Raw genomic sequence first — 17,244 nt, forward strand, 5'->3', positions numbered from 1 at the left:
ATGATTTTGTTCCTTTCTGAGCTTCACTATATTTTGAGAACAAAACTGGGTTAACTATATCTCATTACCAAACATATATTTATTTCTCTTTTGAATTATCTTATAATTTAAAATCAGGTTCCAGAATAAAGTGGGAGAATGAACTCCATATTTGCTTAAACTAATTCTTAATTATTAAAGTTTCCCAGAAATCTGTTTCAGAGATGAGCAGGAACTCTCAGGGCAGGAGGTGCTATAAAATTTTTACATGAGTGGAAGAAAAAAGAAGTTTGCATTAATCAATGTGTGCTTAACTATCTGGTTTGCCTGTGGATATAAAAATGACAACAAGCCAGGTTATAATCAAGGATGAAACACGACACCCTTTTAATTGCAGACAGAGAGGAAATTAGTTAACCCTCCAGGACATACATTGCTTATTTTTGCAGTAAGGTTTTGTGAGATTCACTGAATACTTGGGCTCGGTTACTATCAACAAATATACAGCAAGGTCACCTTGGATAAGTACTTTGCTGCACTATTACTGCATTCAGAGGCATCCGCATGAAGACAGGAGAGAAGAGTTACACTCTGACATGACCCTGACAGGGCAAGGCTGAAGTCACCTTGAAACTCACTGCAGCTAATATAGACCTGGAATGTATAAATTAATAATCTATGACTTGCTGGGCCAGTTTCTCACCGTCCCCATACTCTTCTCTTTCACTTCTGCATAATGCTGAGCAGGATGTTCCTTGGGCCTGGAATGACCTTGGCCTTCCTCTTTATGCAGTGAATTCCAGCTCATCCTCCAAGGTCCATGGATTGCCACCTCTTCTATGAAGGCTTCAAACTCAGATGTACCCTCTTCTCAACTTTTGGATCAGGGTTCTTTTAGCTTTCTGAAATTTAATACTTATCCCATGATGATATAATTGTTCGTTATTTTATTCCAATTACAAGAAAGGAAACTCAAAGACAGCAGAGATCTTGTCTGTTTTGTTCATTGCTGTATCTCCAGGACCTAGGAAAATGCCTCGCACAAAGGAGTTGGATAAATATTTTTTGAATGATTCGCTTCTTAGTGTGTGGGCATGTTTGGGGGGTAAGGAAACACAATGAACCAAATAGGGTTGTTATTTTCCATATGATTCAGTTAATTTATGAGAACAGACATAGGAACACATTACTATGACCAGTGGGATTGTAAAGAGGAAATAGACATTGAATTAGACAGAATACTTACATTAAATTTATAGAAACTAATTAGCTATCATAGGCAAAGTGTGAAATGGTGACATAGTGAGTTTTAAATATATATTTGAGAAAAATAAGTATAGTGAACTGAGATTGTCCAGATTTATCAAAAGTGGCAGGCTCTTGAGGGAAGGATTGAAGTACAGGAAAGAAGAGATTTAGTATCAATGGAATGAAGGAATGGTGATGGAGAAGGACATGTTTTGTGAGAAAAATGAGCAGACCGTTTATGAATGGAAATTCTGGACAATAAGTTTGAGAAGATGAGCCAGATCAAGACTCAGATATCAACTACCAATTGTGTGACACTGAGCAAGAAAGACACCTAATCTCCATGAGTTGCAGTTTCCATATTTATACATTGGTAATAATAGCTAGGTTTTGCTGTTTCACAAGGTTGGTGGGGATCAAATGAATCAAGATGATTCTGACATAGACGGACAAACATAAGCATTAAGAAATAGTAGGCTACAAATCGGAATATACATTATGGTTTAAATATTAGAGGGAAAAAAATACTGGAAGGAAATTAACTGCACTTGCATGAGAATGATATGATTATGAGTGATCTTTCTCCCCCTAATTTTGTCTATATTCCAAATCATCATCAAAGAACACATATTCATTAAAAATTCATTTCATTCAACAAATATTACCCTAGGTGCTGGGAAAATAGGAGTGAATAAAAGAAATAAGATCTGAGCTCTCAAGTCGCTTAGATTTTAGTAGGCAGAGAGACACAAAACAATGCAGATACATAAGATCACTTCAGATGACAAGCGCTGCGATACTGGGGTAATGATGGAGAAGGATGTTGCTGGTAGAGGAGTGAGGGGAGGTCTCTACGAGAACAGCAGAGACTTGAGCAAAGACTTAAATGGTGAATAGGTGGCAGGACACAAATACCGAGTGGGGAAGAGAGCTGTAGGCAGTGGGTCAAGCCGCTGCAAAGGCCATAAGCAGAATGAACTGGATGTGTTCAAGGGACAGAAGGCGAGCCAGTGTGGCTGGAACACAGTGAGCAAGGACAGTGGTGGAAAGTGAAAGTCACCAGATACACAAGGGCCAGATCATAAAGGGCTTTTGAAACTGTGGTAAGGAAATTGGATTTTATTCTCAGACATTGGGGTATTTTAAGCAGAGAGATGAAATGATATGATTTACATTTTTAACTAATAGTTTATATATGTATGTATATACACATGCATATATGTATGTATATACATAGTATATACATATAAGTATGTATACACACATTTGTGCATATATATAATAAAATTTAGCTGCTACGTGATAAAATGGACTCTATTGTGATTTCATGTCATGCCATGATCTGCCAAGGTCTAATTAATAGGGGAAAAAATGAGGTCATTATATATATGACCATATGTGGTCTTTCTAGCAAAAGATATTTTGAAAGAGGAGACAGTTTGATATCACCTCCCCAAGCTTTTACTAGTTTGTTAGATAATTGGTAACGTATTTAAATAGGATTTATTGAGTTCTGCACTATGGGGTAAAGTTAAACTGTTGATTGGAAACACCAATATTCTGAATGTCAGTTCTGGTTCTCTGCTTACTTTGCTACATTATTTTCGTTTGCATTTTATTTCCTGAAAAGTATAAAGAAGCAGCGGTGCATATCAAAAATAGATACTAAGGAGAAAATTTGCAAATGTGAAGCTGTGTAGATTTTGCTACAGAGTATTTGAAAATTATGATTTGTCCTTCTCTTCCTGGCAGCACATTTATTTCTAAAAAATAATAGTGAGCTGAGCACTCTTGAGTGAACAAATCCGCGGTAGGATGATTTTGGCAGGTAAAGAGGCACGTCAACTACTTTAAGTCCCCAAAGCTTCATCACTGACCTCATTATTCCTTTGGAGCACATTTCAGAATCTGTCCCCAGAAGTACACGGGCATAATGGAAGAGCCAGCCCTTTTCCTCCATCCTTTCAATGCCTGAAACAATAGATTTATGAAATCCTGTGCACTTTCAATGTGGCCCAGAAAGTGGGTTATTCCTTTGTGAAAACACATATTAATGGAACTTTGATGTCAGTTTTGAAAAGTCCACTCTGCCTTCAGTGTCTGCTAAGGTAACTACTGATCTCAAACAGCTTGAAGCCTGTTCCCATCTCCATAGAGAACATTAATATCCACACAACCTTCTTTCTCTAGAATGTAGGATAACCAGCATTAACGCTATCAGTGTCAGAGGGGGAGACTTCATCAGCCTTACTCTTTCCCCTCTTTCCCTTTCCATCACAAACAAGGTTTTCTAAAAAGGTCTATCCAGGCTTTATCCTATCAAGGCCTTTGTTGTTTTTGAAAATGAATATCATTTCTTGAACACTCAGAAAGAAGCATCAAAAAGCAAAACCACATTTGCAGTTCCTGCTGGAATAAAAGATATGACCCCTTTCCCTTACATTTTCATTCTCAGAAATGATCCTTTCTGAAAAAAATGATACAATTTTCAAGCAGCTGTGATTTTTTTTTTTTTACCTCCTTTGATGTAGTCAGCAATGCTTTTTCAACAGACATTTCATATAGAGTTCATGTCAAGATCTTCAGGGAGATTCAGAAGAAATAGAAGATAACCTTCCAACCCTGTCCTTGGGTGGTTTAGAGTCTTGCATTAGGAAGGACAAATAGAACTGAAGGTACTTAATCCCTAGAGGTAATATGTTCTTTAAGAGTTCAAGCTCTTCAGTCAGACAGCCCCATGTTCAAATCCTGCCCTTCCCTTATCACTTTCTACCTGTGAGACCCACTTATCTCCAGGAACCTCAGAAATTTCTGCAAAACAAATATAATACTAGCAATCAGGGAATTCCCTGGCTGTCCAGTGCTTAGGACTCCACGCTTCCGTTGCAGCAAACACAGGTTTGATCCCAGGTTGGGGAACTGAGATCCTGCAAGCTGTGCTGTGTGGCCAAAAAAAAAAAAAAAAAAAAATCATGTTTTAGGATTGCTATGAAGATGAATGAAATAATAAATCATGGAAGTAAAGTACTTAGCATGGTGTCAGGGCCCCAAATTAGTACTTAAAAATCAGTAGCCACTATTTCTTGGTAAACATTGATAAAGAGAATAATTATTACTTCAAACACTTTTTTTTTTAAAGTGGCCTTTGATAATTATATTACAAACTTATATTCACAAATTGTAAATATGGACTACATTTTTATTGTTCCTTCATAGGCATTTTAAACTGCTGTGTGGCGTACAATGTTGGTCTCCCGGAAGCAAAGATATTTTCCGGTCCTTCAAGTGAACAGTTTGGCTATGCAGTGCAGCAGTTCATAAATCCAGAAGGCAACTGGTAAGAATAGTCTCTTCTTGATGACTTCAGTAAAAACACTAAATAAATTTAATATTTGACTACAATTGCTTGTTCAAATTGGTGCATGTATATGTTATTAATGGGTGGTCCTCAAATATCCTTAAATGAAGGATTTTTCTTTGGGAGTCGGTAACTCTCCGATTGATAATTAATGGGATGGCATAAAGGTACTTTTTGAAAACCTAGATAGAAAATTTTCTATAAATATTCCATAGTAAATTCATAATACCAGATTTTGACCATTTGATGTTAGATAGATAGATAGATAAATAGATTTGTCTGCCTTTCTTACTCTGTAAACTGGTATCCATTAGGCTTTGCAAGTGCTCAGCTGGCTGGTGCTGTCGCTGGACCATTTCTAGGTGGTAGATTTGTTCCCTACATTTTCTCCATCAGCAAAGCTTTGTCTACTGGCTTCATTCTAAGTCAGCGCTCCCTACTCCAGGTGACAAAGGGTCCTCGCAAGCATTCATGCTCCCTTTTGCAGCAGAAGGCTCCAGACAGATCCTAGCTCATCTAGAGCTCTTTCCAGTGAATAAATGGGCTGTTGTTGGCTTATCCAATAAGGGCTATAATTTATACCTGTCAACTAAAAAAATTATTCACAACCTAAAAGTTGAGAGTTATGTTTTATCCAGTGGGAAATTTTAGGACTTCAAGCCCTGGAGGCCGCGCATGTCAAGTAACCCTGAGAGAACTGCTCCCAGGAGGCGAGGGGGGAGCCAGGATATATAAGAGTTTTGCAACAAAGGGCAGGTAGTCTGAACGTCAAAAGATGACTGTTAATTAAAGAAAACCAGATATGTCAAGTTAAAGAATTTAGCGCTTTTCTATATATGGGAAGATGCAAGAATCTGAACTCACTGAAATCATTCCTTTGATGTGCACCTCAGCTATCTGGGGGCCAGTGTCCTGTGTTTTCATATCCTGAGTTTCCTCAGGGCTCACCAAAGGAAGTGGCTGCAGTCTGTTGGCTGCTAGACGACAGGTATTCTTTCCTTCCTGTGCCCTCAGGGCTCACCAGCTCACCATCGGCTGTGGCTGCAATGCTGATGACTGTGGCATCCTTTGTTTACTGATATGGCGGGCAATATTCCATCTATCATACCCTTTTTCCTGTGTGAACTTACGTCTGGTGCTCTAAAAAATGGAATTCAAAGAAACACTCAGAATCCAAATTATCCACATTTTGAAGCGTGCCTGTCTGTATGATGGGGAAACAAAATGAAATTATCACTCATACGGGTAGCGTGTCACAGAAGGCATCTTGGAGGAGGTGAATCATGAGGTGGGTCTTAAGAGTGGAGATGAACAGGTGGGAGAAGATTGTTAACTCATTCCTGCTTCAGAGTTTCGGTGCACATGCTTTTCTCCTGGAAGGGACAGTCTTGCCAAGATTTTGGCTCTGATTTCTCAGTTTTGCTTAAATGCCTCCTGCTCAGAGAGACCTTTCAGAGCCAGCCTGTCTGAATTAGCACCTCACAACACCTCCCAGTCACTCTCTAGGCTTTTATGTTGGTTTATTTTCTAAATAGCAGTTATTACCATCTGAAACTAGCTTTATATGTTTCTATGCTCTTTATGCATTTTCTGCCCTGTCTCCGAGGATAGGGACATTGCTTTGTGCGCTGGTACGTGCTCAGAACCCAGAGTGGCACCTGGCGTCGAGTAGAGGGGTCACTAATTACTTGTTGAATTACTGAATGAAAGTCCTAGTCCCTACTGATTCACCCGAGGTAGTCTACAAAGTGACCTCTAGCAGACAGACTTCCGTAGGCGCTGAACAAGACCTTCAGACACAGTCCGATGGTCCACTTCATAAGTGTGGCCTTGCTGAGGACAACCTGGCATTAAACTTGAGGTTATTCTTTTTAAGTAACAGTTTTTCTGGGACAGAGAAAGAGGCACCATTAGCAATAGATGCTGTTGGGATGATAAGTCTGTCAAGGATTGTAGGCAACTCAAGCACTGGCCACACTGCAGGCTGGAAGTTAAGACCAAAAGGGACAAAGTTGACAGAAACCTAGCAGGCAGAGTCCTGGCAAAGTGAGCCATATCTCCTTTCTCTTTCCAGGACTCCCTCTAAGCATACAAAGCATTGCTAAAAGACAAATATGTTAACAATTTATGGTGAGATTCTGGTGCTGATAGGGTTATGTCAAGACCGGGGGACACCAGGCATTTCTAAATCCTGCCTTGACCTTCTCATGACATTCTGGAAAGATACATAAACACAAAACAATGGTTAGTGGCCACCAAGGCAGCACTCTGCTATTGGCTGGGCTGGTGCTTTTAGCTCCAGTATAGAGCTTTCTGGTTAGATGTAGTATGAGGCTTATTGAGGCCTTCCTTCCCTCAAGCCTATGTATAACCACCAGCGGGTATGTGCATACCCCACCCCCAGGGAGAAGAGAAGGGAGCGTCTTACCTGAGGGCTACAGCCTGTGAAGGTGTGAAGCAGGAAGGAAAGAGAACAGAAGTTGGCCTGGCATGCCAGCCTGGGTCCCTCACTGATCTGGCCTTGTAACATCCAAGTCATGGACATGATTTTCTCATGCACCACAGGCTGGATGCTATGTGAGGTGCAGGAAGTACAAAATACAGACCTTGACTTTAAGGAGCGTGGAGTCGAGTCAGTGAGGAAGATGGACGTGCAGAGCAGACAGTCGTGAATAGTGCCAGAGGCATAAGTGCCAACCCCATAGTTAACAGCATTTGTGTTCCTTTAGTGTCACTTGCTATATTAACTTACTATTAAAAGCTCATTTTCTGAAAATGAAGCTAAATTTTCTGAAAATTTAGCTTTCTAAAGAAGCTAAATTCTTTAACTTGACATATCTGGTTTTCTTTAATTAACAGTAATCTTTTGACCTTCAGACTACCTGCCCTTTGTTGCAAAACTCTTATATATCCTGGCTCCCCCCTCGCCTCCTGGGAGCAGTTCTCTCAGGGTTACTTGAGATGCGGCCTCCAGGGCTTGAGGTCCTAAAATTTCCCACTGGATAAAACATAACTCTCAACTTTTAGGTTGTGAATAATTTTTTTAGTTGACAGGTATAAATTATAGCCCTTATTGGATAAGCCAACAACAGCCCATTTATTCACTGGAAAGAGCTCTAGATGAGCTAGGATCTGTCTGGAGCCTTCTGCTGCAAAAGGGAGCATGAATGCTTGCGAGGACCCTTTGTCACCTGGAGTAGGGAGCGCTGACTTAGAATGAAGCCAGTAGACAGAAACCAAGGCCTGGGACACTAAAGGGACAGGGTTCCATCCTGACCTCTCTCACTAGCTGGCCCTGCCAAGGTGCCTTGCTCAGAGGGCACGGATGAGCAAGATCCAGGTGAGTGGGCTTTCCCGCCCCAGTGCTGGGGTGGCCGTGGGTAGGACCAGCAAAGTTCACAGCCCTCCGGCTCAAGGAACATAATACGAAACTTGGAATCCAGAATTGCCTGTTTGCTTTGACAATTGGCACTGTGCCCTTCCCCACTCCTAATTTATGACAATTGCACAGACATTATGGGAGTAGCAGATGTGGGAAAGACTGTTTAAACATTAACTTTTCTTCTGATACTAATCAAGTTAACTTCGGGCACAGAAAGTGATATTACTATGAATTTCTTTAATAAACTGTGAATTTTTTTCCCTTAGACTTTATATATGTAATACACACTCACACACACATCCCTTTATTTTTTTACTCCCTACTGCCTGTTGTGAAGCTGCTGTCTTGGCAGTGTTTTCCTCTGCTCACTTGGACTTTCTTTACAATCTGTCTTGTTGAGCCCTGACTCTATCTTTCAGCCCTTTCCTGCCTTCTGACTACTCGCTTAGAGCTCTAGTCTGAGTTTTCTTAAATCACACTCCACTATTTTTAAAGTACAACTTTAGCTGTTCCATATGTCCCATTTTTCTAAGAATTTATAGGCATATTTTGCACTGGGATCTACAAGATTTTAACAAAATAATCTTGACTCCTTTGCTAGTTTTATTTATTATACTTTTATTACACTGTGGACTTTTATTCTAAGAACAGTAGTAATACGGCTTTGCAAATTCTTGAAACTTTCTCATGGTCTCACATGAGCTGGATGACTTTAAAAGCAAGATTACCTCACAAACAGAGTACCAGAGCACTCTACCTGTATGGAAAGCTGTGGTCTCTTCTCCCCTGAGTGAGACCCACAAAGGGTCATCCCACTTTGGAGCCCTCACTTTATACACAGGATGTTCGAATGTAGGTGATGCAATCCTTATCACAAACAGTTACACAAAGGATTGTGATATGTTTAAAGTCATTTCCTGGAAGCTTGTGGTGATATGCACTCTTTCTGTTTGTCTCATCTGAGGGCCTGTCCCAAGAACCGTCTGAGCTCATTATATGACTCAAAAACCTTAGGACACTGCAATCACTTGTGTGACGAGGACTGTCTGGGAATTGAGGGTATTTCCAGTTGTAGAAATGTATTTTCTTGTTCTAGTGAGGACCAGTGCTTGCTTGTTCTTTAAGAGGAGAAATATAATGAACAAGTGCCATAGCCAAAAAAAAAATAACTTCCATCTATATATAGTATAGCTTTTACTTTTTATAAATTTATTTATTATTTATTTATTTATTTATTTAATTTTGGCTGCATTGGGTCTTCATTGCTGTGCATGGGCTTCCTCTAGATGCATCGAGCGGGGGCTACTCTTTGTTGAGGTGCGTGGGCTTCTCATTGTGGTGGCTTCTCGTTGCGGAGCACCAGCTCTAGGCGTGCAGGCTCAGTGGTTGTGGCTCGTGGGCTCAGTAGTTGTGGCTCCCGGGCTCTAGAGCGCAGGCTCAGTAGTTGTGGTGCACGGGCTTAGTTGCTCCGTGACATGTGGGATCTTCCTGGACCAAGGCTCGAACCCATGTCCCCTGCATTGGCAGGTGGATTCTTAACCACTGAGCCACCAGGGAAGTCCCCGTTTTTACTTTTTAATTAGGAAAAATTGTAGTAAAGCATTATGTGTGTAACAAATATAACAGATTGTACAAAATATCTCTTGTAGAGAATTTTAGATAAATAATAAAGAAGTAACATTCAATTCTGCAACAGACATCAAAGATTATGTCATATAGTACATTGGTAATACCAATACTGGTAAATTCTTTGCCAAACACATAATACTCATGATGACTCTTTAAGAGCTTTGTCAAATAATTACCCATTTTACAAATGAGAGGAGAGGAGTGAGACTTAGAAAGCTTTATTAGTTTGCCTAAGTTTACAGAGCTAAGAAGTAATAAGCATAGGGTAGGTTAATGCAAACAGAGGTAAGGTGTTCCAAGTGGACATATTTTTATAAGTAACCAAGGAAGAAAGTGGCAGAATGTAATTGGCATTTATAAATAATATTTAAATATAATTTTCATACAAACTTTATAAAGTAAGATAAACTTCATTTAGCATTTTGAATTAAAAATTGTTACAGAAAAGGGTTGCCTGGGATGACAGTTCCCATTTGTCTTTTCATTCTCTCATAGACAGGGATTTGTCATGTAAGTCAAGAGCCAGAACAGAAGGGTTTTACCCTCAGCTTCCCCACCACTAGCTGGGTGACTTTGGGAAAGTCACACAACCTCTCTAGAGCACAAAGAAAATGCCATCCTGACCAAACCAGAAGTTTTTAGCACCTTGTGAGAGAATAAGAGTAAAACACTTCAAAAACTAAACTACTGTGCACATATGAGGTACTCTCATTAGCTCCTTGTGAAAATATACAGGAGGAAAATCAGGATTTTAAATAACGAGTTCCTCCCTAGCTCCCTCCGCTGCCTCATCCTCAGCCATTTCTCATCTGTCACGGATTAGCTTTGGTCCATTTCTTCTTTTTCTTGGCCAAGGATGCAATTCTGATCCCTTTTCCAAAATAATCATGTCTTCATCTTTCATTATATAACCTTTAAATATTAGCCAATATCCTCCTTTATGTCTCTTTCCAAAGGTAAAATTCTCTTGACATTAAGGTTTTCCTGGTAGTGCCATTTAACATGCTTACTTTGCTTATTCACAAGGTTTGCTTTTATTTTAAATCCATGACATATGTATTCCTTTTTGTTCTTCCATTACATTTTAGTTATTTTCACCAACTTCTAACTTAGTCATATTTTTGATTCTGCAAAGGCATTAGAAGTCTGACGGTAATATATTCTTGCACTTTTAAGTTTAAAAAACTTACTGTTAACATTTTTATAACTAATTATTATGCTTGCTATTGTCATGTACTTAAACCAACACTATTAATATAGATATACAAAGTGGCGTGTTTCCTATCAACAATGACTTTCGCTTGGCTGGCAGTAGGGGCAGGGTAAGTAGGGAACCAAGTACCTTTTAGACCCCCATGGACCACTCTAGTGTTGATTCACCTACCTTTGTCACACCATAGTTGTTAAGTTTTTTCCACTAAGTTAAAGTTATCTTTATGGCTAAATTTTTTAAATGGTTTGCATTATAGTAGAAAGGGCACTTGAAATGTTCCCTGCTCTGGACACAGATTTGTATGTGTGCCCACAAACACAGGGACACACATACATGCCCATCTTTTGTGACTTGCATGTGGAATAGATCTGCTGCTCCAGAGTATCTGGAGACCTTCAGTGATCTGTGAAAATCCTCTGTGCCTCACCAGCTAGTCTTATCATTTTAAGCTTTCCTCTGTGTTAATGCTTGAATGTCTGTTTTTAGAATGAGTTCATTCACGATGGTGCTGGGACTCACACATACACACACACCTTCCTGGTGGCTACTTGTCTGAAACTTTTCCATCCATCAACTCTGTCTGAAGAAGGATCTGGTAAATGCTAAGTGGCACAGGTGCAACCTGTTTGTTAATTTGCTTAGGGCCCAGGTGACAGGACAACAGTGAGTAGCTCTCCTGGAAGAGTTCTAAGTCAGCTTAATACGACAGAAAGAATTGGAGGTTTGGAGTGAAAGGGCGTAGGTGCAGATCTAGACTTTGCTGCCAATCAGACAGAGTCAGTTTCTTTATATGAAAACAGGAGTAGTTATAATATTTGATCTCACAGAGTATTTATAAGGATCAAAGAAGATCCTTATAATAAAATAAAGGATAAAATGTGCTTTATAAAATGTAAAGTAGTTTACAAATATGGTTGCTTTTCCAGTTCTTAGCATTGATAGCCATCTGCCAAAGCACCTATTTAAAAGGTACTATCTCATGGGCTTTGATTTATAAAAATGTGTGACCTTAAAAGCATTCCTTTCCTCCCTGCCGGGGCACAAGAATGTGGAATTTATACCATCACAAGGCTTTAAATTGACTATTTTGGCTTTTGAGTTTAACTTCAGGAAAACTGCATGTTGGATGAGTCAACGTAACAGGATCAGTTTTTATTGATTCAATTGCTTCCAGTGCAAAAGCTAATTTCCAGGATTTTTGTGAGACAGAACAGTAGGCTTAAGATGTTCTAGCAATAATTAAGTCGGTGGACTTTGCATCGGGGAACTGAAAGACCTTGAGGGTGTAGCCATCCCACTATTTGAGAAAGTGATCTGGCAGCCACAGAAGTCTGAGGCAGCGTAATGAGGCCAGGAGACTAAAATTGCCTTTCAACATATGCCAAAGAGTTTAGCTATTAAATTTGTAATTGCAGTGTTTCCCAGCCAAGAGCTAAAAATGAACTCTCTTACCCGTCTTCTCCCTTCCTAGAGATGTGGAGTCTTACAGGTGAATTCTTCCCATCACCAGCTCCTTTTATGTTCCAAGCAGGTAGCCATATGGAACTCACCGGACTCCTTGTGTTGTCAATGGCCTGGAACTAAACAATATAAGGAACAGTATTTATATTTATAAGCTGTAGGCTTTGAAATTTGTCATCTTAATGTGGGTATTATATATAGTAAGCTTCTAATGCCAAACAAAATACCACCATGGATGGCTGATAGACATCTCCAACTGAAAACACCTCCTGCTGAACTCCTGTGCTTCCCTTACCTCAAAATCTTGCTCTACTGACCGTATTCCCCTTATCTGATGATGGCCGCTCAGTTGCTTTTAGTTCTAGCTGAAAACGTTGGGGTCATCCTTTGGTTTTTTTTTTTATTATTATTATTCAAAAACTAACCTCTCAAGAAATCCTGCTGGCCCTACCTTCAAAATATATCTAAAATAAGGATACTTGTCACCACCTTCCCTTCTGCCAGCCCCGTAGGAGCCTGGCATCACCTCTTGCCTGTATTATCCCAGGTGCCTTCTAAGCACTTCACCTGTTCAGCCTTTACGCCCATGCAATCATTCTCAACAGAAAAGCCTTCAAAATCCTTCTAAAATATGTCAGATCATACCACTGCTGTGCTCAAAACACTCCAATGACTTTCTTTCTCATATTTCACTCAGAGGGAAAGCTGAGTCCTTACGATTTCATACAAGGCTCTACATGATCTGGGCCCATTACCAACATGACCTCATCTCCTACAATTGCCCCCTTGTGCATTCTGGTCTAGCCACAGGGCTTTTGCACTTGCTGTTCCCATAGCCAGGACTACCCTTCCACCAGAGTCTTATGGTTTTACTCCTTTCCCTCCATCTACTCTTTACTTAAATGTCACCTCCGTGAGGCCTTCCCTGGCCCTGCTAATAAAGATTATAACACCCTCCACCTCAAGCTCCTAACTTTATCCTCCTCACTTTTCCCACAAAGCACTGATCACTATCACCGTATGTTTTACTTACTTATTACACTTATTGTCTGTCTTTTCCCACTAGAATGTAGCCTCTGCGAGGCCATAAATTTTTGACTTACTCTCTAATATCTCCCAGCGCCTAGAATTGAGTCTGGCACACAATTGGCCTGGCCACCAGGTACAGCATCACAGGTTGTATACTGCACGAGGCCAGGGCACACCATGCATGTGGGAATGGTACCCACTAGAGCTGTGCAACATGTCAGCCCCCTAAGATCTTAAGAAACATTTATTGAATCAAATAAAACATGCTTTGCCCTAGTGTCAATATTTTTAAGTGCACCTCTGTCCGTAATCTCTGGAAAAGTCTCTAGTATCGAAGGAACGCTTGGAGAGTTTAGAAAATCACAGACCAAAGGAAGATATTTATAACAGCCCCTGGATTGTGGGTTTAAAACTACCTACACCACCATAAATACTGTTTACTAACTAAACAAAGTATTTTGAATTTCACTGGAGGTGGGCAGATTGGCTATGTTTTGGAACTCTATATAATCACTATTTTCCCACAAGATAATTGAACAGTAAGTGTTATTTTAAGTAGTCTTGGAAGAATTCCCAGTTTCAGTGTAGGAAAAGAGGAGTTTATATCTTGGGATTTTGTTTTGTTTTGAGAATCAGCACACACGACTGTTCACGCAGCTCTTTGTCTGGTTGTGATTAAATTAAATCCGTAACTTCAAAGAGGCTTTGCCACATTTCAGCAGGGTTTACCTACCAACGTATCATATTCCCCACCTTTATAACATTCTCTCCTGGCATGTTTCTTCCTGCTACAGCTGATTACATAAAATTTTATAGATAAATATATCTGCCTCCCTCATCTTTCTGTCTGATTAATTTGAGAATGTCACAGTTCCCTCGGAGTAACCATGGGTGATGTCATAGCCTTTCCTTGTGAGGGTGAGTTGTCAGGAACAAGGATTTCACTAGGTGCAAGAGAGGAGGAGAATCTACTGGAAACACTGCCAATAAAGGAGGTGAGCAATGGTTTTACAAACATTCTCTGTAGTCACTAGTATGACCTGTGACTTCCTACTTACTAATGTGGTTCACAGTATTTAAAGAATGAATCATACACGATGAGGGCATCCTTGCTGTTCTTCAGCAGTCACCAAAATGGTCTGGTTTGCCACTGTCTTCCATTGTTTTGTGTTAAGAGTTCAATATGGCATAATGCTGCCAGAGATTTATGTGTTCTGTGCGAGAATCTCAGGTCCTTTCACAAATTTCTTGTTAAGGGGCACACAGCTGCACAGATGCTTGCCTTCTCTTCTTCCTGTCTGATGAATGGGGTGGGGGGGTAACTATCACGGTGGTGGTGGAGATGTCATCATCTCCCTGAGCCTCGAGGTTATCAAATCATGAATTCTGGGAGGAGATAGGAGGAGGTGGGAGGAGAGTGTCCAGGGAATGCTTAGTCAATAGGAAACAGCAAGTGGCCTTTTGAGCTTTCTGACTGAGAAAACAGGTAGCTGGTGATGCAGCTTTACTGCTGGAGGCTCTGAGGAACAAAATGGTTAAACTTTAGGTGAGAAACACTAAACTTTTGTTTCTCAGTGTGTTTCTCTGGAATATGCTGAGGGTGGATGGGAAAGGTGCACAGCAGAAGCCACGCAAATGACCACATTTGGGACCATCTGAACATACGCTGTTCTTCCCTGTCTGTAAACAGTACACCCCCCATCTCAGTAGGTGTGGCCTGACCCTCAGGTTCCAGTTCCTACTCCTTGATGATTCTGGAGCCCAGCCCATCTGTTCAGACAGTTTTCCCAACCTGGGCCCTTTGCCAGGCCTTCTTGCCACTAATAGGAAAGAGAATAAATAGCCTAAGGGTCAAGAGCTTGGGCGTCAGAATCAGTTATGCTTGGCTCTCACGACCTAGGTGAATATGAGTAAGTTGCTCATCTCTCTGTGTCTCAGCGATTCCATATGGAACATGGAGATAACATAATCTCAGACTCGTTTTACACAGGAATTTAATAATGTTCGGAAAGCCTCTCATTCGGTACCAGCTGTTGTAAGATTGGCTGTAATTAATATCAATTCCCAGCATGTAAAGGGGCAAAGCCACACTTCCTATTATAGTTTCTTGCTATCAGGTGCTATGTTGTTCCCTACAGACTCCTCAGTCAGCTTTTGTTTAAAAAAATAAAGACACAAGTTAGACGCATCATGGATATGTGGAGACTGAATCAGGCACAGCAGACAGAACAGTAACCGTATAATGCTTTCCTCTCAACTTGGTGGAGTTTTTTCACCTCTTCTTGTTTGTCTGTTTTTTCTTCAATTTGGACAAAAAGAAATGCTCCTCAATAAAAACAGAACTAAAAATTTTCTACTCAACTTTTCCTCAAGTAAGAGAATTCTCTTAGGTAGTAATGTAGAATCAACACAACATTGTAAATCAACTATACTCCAATAAAAATTTTAAAAAAATAATGTAGAATCACCCATTCGTTTGTTTGTTCACTTGTGTTTTCATTCATTTGTTCGACACATAGTCACTCAGTGCTATAGTCTCAATTCCTAGTCCCCATGGACTTTTCCTCTCTAGGGGGGATTTAGTCAGGAGGCAAGCACTTCCAGGGTAACGTGATGAAAACTGGGACAGGGAAAGCTCAGAGGCTATGGAAGTCTTCAGGAAATCCACCTTGCTCAAATGTGGAAGAACCAGGTGACTTCCTGGAGGAGGTGGTTGTCTAATGGGAGACATAACTAATGAGCAGAATTTCCCAGGCAGGGAACAGCATGTGTGAAGGTTTAGAAGCAAGAAGAACTCAGCTCCTCCACCAGATCAGAGTCTAATGACTAAAATACAGAATTTCAGGAATGTACCAGGAGAAAACAGGGCTGAAAAAGTAAGCAAGGGCCAGATTATCTCTTTCTTTCTTTATTAAAGAAATTTTTATTGACGTGTAGTTAATTTATAATGTTGTTAGTTTCAGGTGTACAGCAAAGTGATTAAATATATATGTGTGTGTGTGTGTGTGTGTGTGTGTATATATATATGTACTTTTTCAGTCTCTTTCTTTCTTTCTTAAATTTTAAGATGTATCCTGCACACAAAGATCAGAGGTAATACTGTGTAGTTCCACTATGGAATGAAGACCAGAGATTTGTACAAATGGAGAAAAATCGAGCTGCTGGAAGATAGTTTTTACAATACAGAGTCTTCATAAGTTTCCTAACTTCCTCTGAGTTGTCATGAATTTGAAGAACATCAGATATGTTCAAACATGCACTTCAAATCCTGCTCTATGATTCTCTCCCTCCATTAAAGTGAATATTGGGACTTACTAATAGCCAATATGTCAATTCCTATTTCTATTTGTATTTCAGGTATACAGATAGTGGTTCACAATTTTTAAAGGTTATGTTCCATTTATAGTTATTATAAAATATTGACTATATTCCCTGTGTTGTACTATATATCCTTATAGCTTATTTATTTATACATAGTAATTTGTGCCTCTTAATCCCCTACCCCTATATTGCCCCTCCTCCCTTCCCTCTCTGCACTGGTAACCACTAGTTTGTTCTCTGTATCTGTGAGTCTGTTTCTTTTTTGTTCTATTCACAAGTGTGTTTTATTTTTTAGAGTCCACATAGAAGTGGTATCATACAGTATTTGTCTTTCTCTGTCTGACTTATTTCACTAAGCATAATACCCTCCAAGTTCATTCATGTTGTTGCAAATGGCAAAATTTCATTCATTTTTTATGGCTAAATAGTATTCTATTGTGTGTGTGTGTGTGTGTGTGTGTGTGTGTGTATACCACATCTTCTTTATCCATTCATCTGTTGATGGACACTTAGGTTGCTTTCATATCTTGGAAATTGTAAAAAATGCTGCTTTGAACATTGTGGTGCACATATCTTTTCAAATTAGTGGGGTTTTTTGTTTTTGTTTTTGTTTTTGTTTTTTCC

At 39.8% G+C, this 17,244-nt stretch overlaps 1 protein-coding gene across 1 annotated transcript in view; it reads left to right on the top strand.

The window, feature by feature from the left end:
* ITGA2 (integrin subunit alpha 2) overlaps window positions 1-17,244 on the top strand; it is a 102,510-nt gene that overhangs the window by 21,285 nt on the left and 63,981 nt on the right. The window contains exon 2 of the mRNA XM_061189249.1: window positions 4,444-4,564. Coding sequence (XP_061045232.1) covers window positions 4,444-4,564 — 121 coding nt within the window. The remainder of the gene's footprint in view (window positions 1-4,443; window positions 4,565-17,244) is intronic.

The sequence above is a fragment of the Eubalaena glacialis genome, chromosome 4, assembly GCF_028564815.1.
Source record: "Eubalaena glacialis isolate mEubGla1 chromosome 4, mEubGla1.1.hap2.+ XY, whole genome shotgun sequence".
Lineage (NCBI taxonomy): Eukaryota > Metazoa > Chordata > Mammalia > Artiodactyla > Balaenidae > Eubalaena > Eubalaena glacialis.